This window comes from Pteropus vampyrus, unplaced genomic scaffold (genome assembly GCF_000151845.1).
Source record: "Pteropus vampyrus isolate Shadow unplaced genomic scaffold, Pvam_2.0 Scaffold25, whole genome shotgun sequence".
In the NCBI taxonomy this organism is placed as follows: domain Eukaryota; kingdom Metazoa; phylum Chordata; class Mammalia; order Chiroptera; family Pteropodidae; genus Pteropus; species Pteropus vampyrus.
The window spans coordinates 7,434,646-7,447,060 of record NW_011888806.1 but is presented as its reverse complement, the minus strand read 5'-3'; the positions used below and the strand labels follow the sequence as shown (position 1 = coordinate 7,447,060).

The window sequence follows — 12,415 nt, the reverse complement described above, 5'->3', positions numbered from 1 at the left end:
ATTAGGTTTTATTATTGTAAGAATAAGTAAATTAGTTACATTACAAAATAACAGTGTACATGTAGCAATAATAGATACATTTTTAAAACATTTCTCTAGGACTTAATTTATCTAGTGTATTTCCATTAACCTTGACTCTTTTCCCCTGGTAAGGTCTTCTACACTGTTTCTCTGTTTATTTACATTCCAAACAAAAGGGTGAAAAAAGGAAAATAGACACTCAAATTAGTACATTTTGCATCTAATAAAACTTTTTTAAAGGGAAAAGACATTATAACTTGGGTCAAAAAGGATACTTTCCTCCCAACCAATTGATAGTATAATATTTTAATTCTTTACATTTTCCTCCAAATGTGCCAGTCTTTCCCATTTTGGTTCATACAGTTCCATTTGGCCAGAAGCCTTCATCTCTTCAGATATCCCTCTATCTGTTTACTCAGCAAATTCAAGCTGATGTTAAAACTCACCACGAAAGCCAAATTTCATTTTAAAAACCTATCCACTCAATAAGTGACCTTATTCATCCTTCTGTGGTCCCATGAAATTTTAGATATATCTCTACTATTGAACTTTTTACCATTGTACCATAATTATTCATTTCCTAGTATGTCTGTTTATCTCCACCCATGTATTTAGAGTTAATTAAAATCAGAGATTCTGTTTTATTTTTCTTTATATTATTTCATAGTATATAATCAATAAATAATTTTGAATGCATTAAAAGGAGTTTTAAATATATCTGTAATTTACACATTAACTTTAGTAATTAGATTTATATTTGACTTTAACTCAACAATAAAATTTAAGAAAGGAAATTTGCCACCAACCTTTAGAATAGATATAGCAAATCTAACCTTTGACAGTGAGGTAAAACTATAACATTAGAAAGATCTACTTTTGAATTGGTATACAAATGATTGATTCGAGGAAAATAATAAAATTTACATTATAAAACAATTTAACAAGAAAATTTAAATTATTACATGTTGAAAATTAACTGCATTCATTATCATGTAATAAATTTCTTTTTATAAAATTAAAAGCCTTCAGAAAAATCTCCATTAAAAGAAATTTCTTTACATCATGCATTTATGAGAAAAATGAGAAAGCTTATATATTTTTTAAAGCACCTTGAAAAACATGTCATTCAATAGGTCCAGATTAATTATACCCTTATATTTTCCTATAACATGATGCATTAAGTAGACAACTGAAATAACATCCTGAGATCAAACAACCAAGGTTTAAGGTAGAGTTTTCTGGATTTTATCTTGTGATTTTCTAACTGGGAGAATTTATTCCCCTTGGATTTTGTAGGTAGAAAACACCTCACCTAAGTTTACTAAAGTCTATATTTCTGCAAAAATAGCTAATGGGATAATTCTTAGAGAAGTTTTTCTTTTAAGATTAGCCAATAATATTATATAATATATAATAAGTTCTCATTTCCCTACTTTAAGACTAATAACAATAAAAATAGCATTTATTTTGCACTTACTATGTACCTATAATAAACACTTTAGACCATGTATAATAAGCAATCAATTTCTCCTCTCCTTAACCACTGAAGTAATTATCTTAAACTTACTTTTCCTCCTAATTAGAATTTGGAATTTTATATTAAATAACCCTACTCAACATATTAAGTAATTCATTTACCTGATGTGTAAGAGAGATGGTACTTATTGCAGCTTTATTAATACATTTCTCAGAGCCAGACTATGATGACATTTTTGATATTTTACTAGTTCTAGGGGGGTTGATTGGTGCAATGGCTATGAATGTGCCCACACCAAAATCATCATGGCCTTGCTGCATCGCAGCATTTTCCACAGTGTTCTGGGCAACGCTAGCTTAATTCAACCCTAGCAACTATTGAAAGAAGTTCAAATAAGTTTGAAGAACCCCAGGTTAAACTAAATTATGCAAATTCTTTTACTGTAGGACACCTCAAATTTTCAACATGCTAAAGGAAAATGTAATACACAAAGTCTCTCACGTTACAAAAACATGGAAACATAAGCTGGTGTGCTACTATTCTCCAGAAAATATTGCCTCATTATGCAAGCTTTAATAGTGCAAGTGCATGTGTGCACACAGACACATATCTAAACCTGTGTTTACAGTGTGTCATTCTGGAGAAACCTCAAAAATTTTGACTTTGTCAACAGTCATCCTTGAAGTCCATATCCAGAGCCTCCATTAGATGACGGTATTAGTTATGTCCTTTATTTTTTACCATAGGCTCTGAAACTTGCAACGTGCTCATCTGCTTTCTCAACATGGATTCTCCTTCAACTATCAAAATGGAACACTTAATCTAGGTAGGCCCTCTTTGAATAGTACAGTCTCCAACTGCTTACATCCAGTTCTTATTAAAATCGTGCTTAATAACATCACATTTATAGAAAGTCCCTAGAAGGCATTTTACTTGCCTTACTCTCAGCATTAATATTGTATTGCAACAGAGCAAATATAAGCTGCATACTTTAACTTAGCTTCCAGCAAAATCAGTTTCAAAGGGTTCTGTTATAATTTTACACTCATTTTTTATCAAAAAATGTGTATAAAATAGTCACATGAAATACTTTTCCACTAGCTATACAACCATTGCTCAAGATAGATTCACTATAAAGTGATAATAAGTAAAACCTACACAATACATATTATTTGCTTTCAGTACTCTAGATGCTTTGTATACATCAATTCACTTACTTTAGAAAAATTGCACTGCTAGAAGATGCAAGCAAAAATTTGAACTGAGGAGTTCTGGCTCCAGTGTTTATGGTTTCGATCACAATACTAGTATTATATAGTATTATTAATATTCCCATCTGATTTTCCCCATTTCTATTTTATAATTCAGTAATAGAATGTGTTATTTTTCTGAGGCACTATTACTGCTTTCCGATCATATAAATTACATTTTTGATTATATCTCTTACCACATCTATCTGGAAGGTTGGAGTGCATACAACTTGAAATTTATTATACCAAGTGTGGGCTCCTAACATTGTCAAATTTTGGTTCTCCTTTGATTTTTCTATTTCTATTACTATTATCTTCCTTATCATCACCAAAACCACTATGATTTTCATCATTTTCGCTATTTCTTTATTGAGTTTTCTTATTGATTTATGTAAATTCTTGGTGAAATTAGACCATATAGAGATAAATACAATAAGTAATTTACTGATTATCCCAAGGCTGTTTCCTAAAATGGACACAGTGATTATTCGCAATTGCATTTCACATGATCAATGCTGGGGCTATACAGATTACTAGATATTTTCAGTGATATAATCCCATGGAGCTTACCTGTTGTCACACCGTGAACCACACCTTCCTTGGTTTTGGAGCCTATATAAACAAACAAATTCAAAACATAAATCTCAAACTGGACTGTATTGCTGATAGCTAATCAAATGAAACTAATCAAAACCAAACTCTCAGTCTTAAGAAGTCCATATACAAAGATATCCTCAGGACCGAAAAACTAAACCAATGAAACTCAGTAATCTCTATAACAAGTAGAAGGAAGCAAGGCTAGTAGGAGACATTGAAGAATATCAAAAAGTGAGGACATAAAAACTGGGAAATTATTGAAACCTATATTTGGATATCAAGATAGTTACCAATCTTAAGTTTAAAAATGCACTGTTTTGCAAACCCTTACTAAGTGTGCTAGAAATAACTATAAACAAAGGAAAAAAGTATAAGTGAGCCTCAGTTTCCTTATCAGTAAATTAATACATTAGATTAATTAAATAATCTCTAAGAAGCTAGTTCTTAAACTGGAGAGTGCAGCAGAATTAACCGGGAGTGACTTTAAAAATGTTGACTCTTGAGTCAGAACCTCAGATATTCAGTTAAATATCAGGTAAAGATATTTGCACTTTTAATAACCTTCATGATCTAATGCAGGTAATTCATGGATCAAATTTGAGAAACACTATTCTGAGGCAGTTTCTAGTTCCAAATTTACTTAAAATTTAGTAGTGCATATCTATGATTTAAATAATATGATGGTCAATAAGATGATCTAAATAAATATACAGAATCATATTGAAAATGTTCACTGAGTATATAATATAAAAATATATAAAAATATGGCATTAAGTGAAATTTCCATGCATATTTAAATTTATATTCTACAAAACAGTTAAAGAAAGTTTCTACATTTAATAAAATAATTGAAATATATTTAAAAGCTTCCAATTTGAGTATACTTAAGGACCTACAATTAAAATAAAACATGAACTATACTTTTTATGTATACTTAAGTTTTATATTTAAGAAAGTGTGCTCTGGATTCCGATATTCTGGATTTAAATCTTCACTTCACTATGTAATAATCAAATACACATCATTCGGTCAAAGTGAAGATCAAAGGAAATAATACACACGAAGATCTTAAAACAGTGTTTAGGACATAGTAAATATTTAAGTGAAACTGTTATTATTCTTTACATATCATATTTGTAAAGATTTTTGCAGTTTAAAACACGGGAAAAATCACCAAAACATAAATTGGTAAAAGTGAAATTGTACAGTTGTTAAATATGTTATAAAGAACACAGGATAGTATTATGTAGATATATGTGATGTGGTGTGTGCATGTGTACTTTGCAGGCAATGCTTGTTTTGCATAGTCCCATTGGATCAGAAAATGATACTCATAAGCTGAGTTGAAGCTGTGTAAAAGATCTGAATAATTAATGATGAAAATTATGATTAATCTTTGGTAAAAATTACAATTGTCCCATGGCCTTAAAATTTTTTCTCAAAATATTAAAAACTCTCTTAGTTATTTATAAATATATAGGAAAGTGAAAAATTAGTAAAACTAATATTTACTAGTATACTAAAATTTTAAACATTGAAAATTAAAGTGTTTTATTTCTTGGTAAAAAAACTTTTTGAGTACTTTAAACACTGCTTGTCTTCCTGTTCTCATTGTATAACTTCCTGTATGGAGCAAGCTTCTTTTCTAAGCCTTAGAAAATTTGTAAATTTGTGTCAGTTTCCAAAATGTTATCCTTTGCACTTTTAATGACATATTATATCTCTGACTGTTCTATTACAGTGAGGTATTATTGTGGCATCACTTCCTCTGGGACATCTTCACATTATTCATCATAACCACTTTTTCCACATACGTTGAGACCGTCATCTTCAAAAGTTCCTTTGGCTGCACATCTAGAGTCTCTGGAACTGTAGCAGTGCCAACATTCCTACAGTCAGCTATTTCTTCTATAAATAAATTCACGTTTGATTCAAATTTTACTTCCAACATTTTTCACTTCATTTCTTTGCTGCACTTTCATCTTTTGGGGCTAATTTCCTCTTTCAATTATGCATTTTTGTAAAATATCACATGGATTTTTCACTGGACGACAAGGTGGCAACACAAGCAAGGGTTTTGCTATCTACGTAAACTGAATAGCAGGTGTACTGTAGCCAATCACAAACACATTTTGAAAGAAGCGAAGTGATTCAATCATGGATTATAATGGTTCCTGTTATTTATGTAGTGATTTGTGGGCTGAAGAGCTAAAAGCAGTTTGCACTTCATGCAATCACTCACATTTTATGTACTGTGGTAACAGAAATTTCTACTGTGTTGTTAGGGATATGTTATTTAACTAACTGTGGTAACTGAAATTCATGTATCCTGGAAATATGTTAAGTGAAAACAGCCTGTATTTGAGAGAACATTTATCACTACTCACCTGCCATCCCTTGCAACCCATATTGTGAAAAAAGTGACTAGTAAAAAGAAATGTTTAACTGTTGGTCTGCAGTCTTTCCTCTCTGCCTCAGTAGTACCTGAGAATTTGACCTTTGGCTAAGTCAGGGACTGTATCCTGCATCAAGATAAATGAGAGTCTTGATAAGGTTGCTTCTTATCAAATCAATCATCTGTTTGCTGTCAATTGTTTATTAGTGATTAACCTTTAACTGATGAGTAACTTGTAATAGAAAAGATATAGATCCAAAATAGGTGCCCAGTGGCTATGTGACTAGACAGATATAAAAGCTGAAGGGACACTAGCTGAGCTGAGGAAGTCCACATGCGTCACGTCTTTTCTCTCAATGCTTCACAAAACTACATGGCAGACAAAGTCAGAAGCAATGCCTGGGAGTTGCAAGAACCCAACTGCGCTGGTGTTGTGCATGTTATGCTGACTTTCTCAGCTTGCTGCAGGTTAAGCATATTAAATAACAGTGATTCTTATGGTAGTTGTTCAATTAGTTGAAATATAGCTTCCAAAAGCATAATACTATAAAGGAATAACATTACTTTTCTCATGAAGTTTATGAAAACAGTGTGCCAAACTCCTTCAGCTACAGCAAACTTAGAAAATTTTCTTCAGTCACTTCCAATCTTTAAAACTAGTTATTGATAATAAGTTTTGTAGTGAAGAATGAAAATTAAAAAAAAAATACGTTAACAAAATAATTTTTCTGTTGGAAAGTTTATTTGCTAACAATAACCATGACTCCTATATATAAAAGTGTGCTTCATGAAAATCCTCAAGATAATATTAATGAATAAAATCCAACAATGTATAAAAGGAATTATACACCATGACCTAGTAGTATTAATTCCAGGTAAGCAAGCCTGGCTCAGCTTTTGCAAAGTAAAGTAATCCATCATATCCACAGGCTCAAAAAGACAAATCACATGATCATATCAATAGATGCAGAAAAAGTATTTGATGAAATTCAAAATTCATGATAAATTTGACAAAATTCATGATAAAAACTCACAGTAAACTAGAAATAGAGGGTAACTTCTTCAACTTAATAAAGAATATTTATAAAAAAACCTACAGCTAATATCATATATCATGGTGAGAAACTAGAAGCTTTCCTACTAAGAACAGGAACAAGGCAAGGATGCCCCACTCACTCTGTCTTTTCAACATCATACTGGAAGTCCAAGCTAATGCAATGAGACCAAAAAAAAAAAAAAAAAAAAGGAAATAAAAAGTATACAAATTGGGAAAAAATAAATAAAACTGTCTTTGTTCTCAGATAACATGATAGTCTATGTAGAAAATCCAAAAGAATTGGAAAAAAGTACCTAGAACTAATAACTAATAAATGATTATAGCAAGGTTGCAGGATACAAGCTTAACAAACAAAAGTTAATTACTTTCCTTTATAGTAGCAATGAACAAGAGGGATTTGAAATTAAAAACACAATGCCATTTATATTAGTACCAAAAAAACAAAATTCTTAGTTACAAATTTAACAGAATATATATAAGATCTATAGAAGATAAACTACAAAGCTTTGATGAAGAAAATCAAAGAACAAGATAAAGATATATTCTGTGTTCATGAATAGAAAGACTTAATATTGTCGAGATATCAGTTCTTCCCAACTTGATCTATAGCTCAATGTAGTCTCAATCAAAATCCCTGTAAGTTATTTTGTGGATATTGAAAAACAGATTCCAAAGTTTATGTGGAGAGGCAAAAGGCCCAGAATAGCCAATACAACATTGATAGAGAAGAGTAAAGTTAGGGAACTGACACTATCTTACTTCAAGATTTACTGTAAAGCCAGAGTGTGAGACTGGCAAAAGAATAGCCAGTCAATGGAACAGAGAGTGCTGAAATAGAACCACATAAATATAGTCAACTGATTTTTGACAAAGGCAATGCAATGGAGCAAATATAGTTCAATAAATAGTGCTGGAATAACTGAACATTCACATGCAAAAAAAAAAAAGGAATCTAGACACCAACTTTATACTTTCACACACATACACACACACACACTCTCAAAAGGAATCACAGCCCTAAATGCAAGATGCATAACTATAAAACTCCTAGAAGATAACAGAAGAAAATCTCCATGACCGTGGGTCATGGCAATGACTTTTTAGATACTACACCAAAGACATGACCCACGGAAAAAAAAAAATCAATTAATTTGACTTCATTAAAATTAAAAACTTTTGCTCTGGGACAATATCAAGAGAATGAAAAAAGAAGCTACAGGCTATGAAAAAATGTTTGAAAAAGATAAATCTGAAAAGGAATTGTTATCCAAAATATGCAAAGAATTCTTAGAACTCAACAGTAAGAAAATAACTCAACTGAAAAATGAGCAAGAGACCTGAACAGACACTTCACCAAAGCAGACTTACAGATGGCAAATAAGCATATAAAAAGATTCTCTGTGTCATATTTTATCAGGGAAATGCAAATTAAAAGAGCAACAAGACAGCAGTACACACCTATTAGAATGGCCAAAATTCAAACACTAGAAGCTGGTGAGGATGTGAAGCAACAGGGACTCTCATTCATTGCTAATGGGAATGGAAAATGGTACAGACCCTTTGGAAGATAGATTAGCAGTTTCTTACAAAACTAAGCATATTCTTAACATGAGAGTCAGCAATCATGCTCCTTGATATTTACCCAAAGGAATTGAAAACGTGTGTGCACACAAAAATCTGCACATTAGTGTTTACAGCAGCCTTATTCATAATTGCCAAATCTTGGAAGTAACCAAGATGTCCTTCAGTAGGTGAATAGATAAACTGTGGTACATCCGGATAATAGAAGATAATTCAGTACTAGAAAAAAAATGAGCTGATAAACCATGTGAAGACATGGAAGACCCTTAAATGCATATTACTAAATGAAAGAAAACAGTTTGAATAGGCCACATACAATATGATTCCAACTATATATGGTAATACTACAGAGACAGTAAAAAGATTCGTGGTTGCCAGGGGCTAGGGGAAGGGGATGAATAGACAGAGCAGAGAGGATTTGTAGGATATTGAAACTACTCTGTATGATACTGTAATGATAGATACATGTCATTATACATTTGTCCGATCCTATCTATATAAAGTACATCACCAAGAATGAACCCTAAGGAAAACTATGGACTCTGGGTGATAATGATGTGTCAGTGTAGGTTAATCAATTATAATAAACGTATCACTCTGGCTGAGGACTGAATTTTTAAAAACACCCTCTGAAATATATCATTTATGCATAGAAATATTTTTTAAAAGAAACAAAAAGTCCTAAGTATTATTGCAAATACTCTGGAAAACCAAAAGATTAGGCCCACTTTTTACTATTAACTCAAAAACACATTCACCTACCCACACATACCTCTGACTCAGTCCATCCTTTGGCAAGTGATGATGCAAAAATGAATCAAGTGAGAAATACCAGCATTTAGAGCATCAATCATCCTAACCCAACGGTCATAAATAAATATCAAAATGGCATTTGGGGCTTACCTACCTACATAGAGAACACCCTCTTTTGTCTTCCCTGCTGCTTCAGCCACACCCTGTTTGGTTTTTTCAGCAGCAGCCACGACTCCCTCCTTGGCCTTTGAAAGTCCTTTCATGAATACATCCATGGCTAATAAAGTCCTTTACACCACACTGGAGAACACAAAATACACTTGAATGAGAACTTTTGGGTAAAACAAAACAATACTAGAACCATCCAAGGTAAAAACCCCTGAAAGATCAGTAGAATTCCCCAAAGTGTGAGACTCTTTTAAGTGTTCCCTTATTTCAACCATTGGACAAAGAAGCTCTTTTTTTGTTTTTGCATTGAAAATGTAGCTCCCCCATGCATCTTGGCTAGTAAAAGTCGAGCCTCCTAAACATGGACTAGGATGAACCATCTCAGCTGTTCATACTGCATCTCCGAAGTCGCATGAAAAGACAGATCCCTCTTTCAACTTCCCAGGGTCCAAGCTGTGACAGTAAGTTAGAAGTACCTTTAGAAGACAGATCACAGAAAAAGAATGGAAGCTGGAGGAATGGGGTCAGGGGCACTCTTAAAATGAATCCCAGAAGAGGGCTAATAGGTTGAGGAAGAGAAGAGAGAACAGAGCTACTCACTCTGGGTGTAGCTGAACCTCAGGCTCACTGAGAGCACACCCGCACTCGCGCTAATCCACCCGACCACCCACCCCCGCCCTCAGCTATCTACCCTGAGCAGGCCCTCAGCTGTCTACTCTGGGCAGGCCTGTTCACACCATCCAGCAGCACCGAGACGCGCGCCAGCCACTCGAGGGGGCGTTCTCTGCGCGCGCGCGCGCGCGCGAACCTGCTCCAGACCCGGCGCCCGCACCTGTTAACCCTTTACCACCTGTTGACTTGTCCCCTCTGTGCTTCCATTTAATTATTTGCCAAACGCAGCTAATTACTTTACCAGAGAGAACCAAGAGGGCTGACTGGGGGATTTAAGGAAAAAGAGAAAGTTGGATGTTTATGCTCCATCCAGCATGCTCCCTCGTTTCCCAAAGGAAAAGCGTTTCCTGGAAAAGCCAGACCCCTCAGCTTTAGAGGACGAGAAGAGGGGAAAATCTATAGCTGGAGGAAAGCCAGGTCAACTTACTTTCCCCAAGCTCACCAAAGGGATACGTACCCACCTCCGAGACTTGACACAGGAGGTCCTCACTGCGGCACCAATGCCCCTGGCAGGCGTCTGCAATGACTCCTCTCCCACCAGGTGTTCGGGACTTCCAAAGCTGCCCATTTAGATCTATATGTACTTACCTGATTCCCTCTGCTTCTCAGAACTCTGATTCCTCCCACCCCCGCTTTAAAGACATTTAAACAATTCTCAAATGTTATTTAAATGAAAGGGAGGAAAAAGAGCGCACAGAAAGGGCGGAAACGCCACCAGGAGAGGGATGGTCCCCAGAGGAGGCTGCTGTCAACACAACCCGGCGATGAGAGGCAAAGGGTGCGGGACATGAACCCACGAACCTGTCGTCGAATTGCCACTCCCCGTCCCCCGGCGCTAGAGGATTCCAGAGAAAAAGAGCGCCGGAGGGAAGGCGGGGAGAAAGCGCGAAGGATGCTAAAGGTAAGGCTGGGTCCCCGGGTCTGCTCTAAAGCCAGTACGCACCTCACCCCACGTCGCCGCACTCGGTCGCTCGCCCCCTTTTTTGGGTCCCCTTTTCGTCGTCTCGGTCTTCTTCCTCTTTTTCCTCCTTCTCCTCCGCTCACCTCCCCCGCAGCTGATTTGTCAGCGCCTCTCCCCGCCCCTCTCCCGCGGCTAGCTGCTTTCCGCGCCGCGTGCACTGTACTCTTCTTCGACCAGGATGGGGGTGGAGGGAAGGCTGTATCCAGCTCCAGCCGCCTGCCTCCTTCTGGGAGGCGGGAAGATGTGGGTGTTCTGCGCTTCACCTCAAGTTCAGGGTCACGGGGACTCTTCTGGCGATCCCGAGTGGTTAGGCTTGGGCTGTCATCTCTCCCTCTTTCTCATCCCCTTTCCTCCCCTGTCTCTCTCTGCCTTTCCCTCTGGTTCCTCACTGGGACACCCCCACCCCATGTCAGAGCCAATCTGGGAGCGTGGGAGTCTAAGGGATCAACCACCGAAAATAGAGCCAGTCTCTTGGGGGAGCTGCTGAAGGGGACAGGCAGCTCCCGAAGGTGCTCACATCAGCATGCCAAGAGCACGTTTCTCTTGGATCGCTAAATTTGATTAATGGTCGTCGGACACAACGTTAAGGGCGCTTTTGCTTAAATATACTCAGTTTTCGTTTGTTCTTAACCTTGCCCGAGCCAGAAAAGGCCCCGTGGGTAGAGAAGAGATTAGTAAGGAAGAGTTACATACAGGTGGAGAAGGCAGGAGGAGGCTCGTCAAATCCTCTTCCCACCTCACTATCACCATTTTCTTTTCCACCAATCAGAGGCTGCCAGACTCAGGTTTTTCCATCAGCTACAAGGAATAAATATTCTCCAGCCGTCGAAATCAAGCAGTCGTAAGGCTTTTAGATATCGAATGGAATTTACTTTCCAGACTCAAGTGCCTGTATGCAGGAGACAAATCCAGCGTGGTTTATTCTCCCGAGCCATCATATCCAATTTCGTCTTCGGCTCCTTCTGAAACCGCGATTCTACACATCACTCACCTTTTCTGACTTCTGATTCACGTTTCCCTCTGAGCTGACACCCCTCCCCATCCCCACACAGACACACAGACACGCGCAGGCTTCAAGACAATTATTGCATTGCTTAACACATTTTCACCTCTTTCAGAGCTGGAGGGAGAACAGCTGTTTCCGGATCACACCAGAATGGAGAACCAAGCTCCTCCCTCCAACAGGATGCCTTTGCTTTCTTTGCCTGGATTGGGAGGGTGATTTTAGCACTGGAAAGGAAAATAAAGTAGTTGCTGTGTGTTTTTATTTTGTTTGGAGTTTTGTATTTCTTTTCTTCTTATTCTTCTTCTTTTTGGGGAGATATTTTCTCTGACCTTGCACTCACTTAAGTCTAAAATCTGAGTGAAATGCAATTTAAACCTACAAAACAACCGTTTGGAACGAAAGGGGACAGAAAACAAGTACATATATTGATTAAACAATTCTTTGCATTATTGGTCTGCCCTTTATAAAGGTAGCCCT

The 12,415-nt window shown here is 36.4% G+C and overlaps 1 protein-coding gene across 6 annotated transcripts in view; it reads right to left on the bottom strand.

Annotated features, from left to right (window-relative positions):
• Positions 1-11,294, bottom strand: part of SNCA (synuclein alpha) — a 110,091-nt gene extending 98,797 nt beyond the window's left edge. Inside the window, exons 1-4 of one of the 6 annotated variants that reach the window (XM_011356288.1) lie at positions 10,920-11,294; positions 10,429-10,531; positions 9,286-9,431; positions 3,319-3,360 (exon numbers count right to left, since the gene is read on the bottom strand). In XM_011356288.1, coding sequence (XP_011354590.1) covers positions 3,319-3,360; positions 9,286-9,406 — 163 coding nt within the window. In that variant the 5' untranslated portion in view covers positions 9,407-9,431; positions 10,429-10,531; positions 10,920-11,294. Of the gene's footprint in view, positions 1-3,318; positions 3,361-9,285; positions 9,432-9,899; positions 9,915-10,428; positions 10,532-10,666; positions 10,892-10,914 lie in introns of those variants that run through there. The other 5 variants (XM_011356287.1, XM_011356289.1, XM_011356285.2 and 2 more) reach the window with 5 other exon arrangements.
• Positions 11,295-12,415: the final 1,121 nt, after the last annotated feature.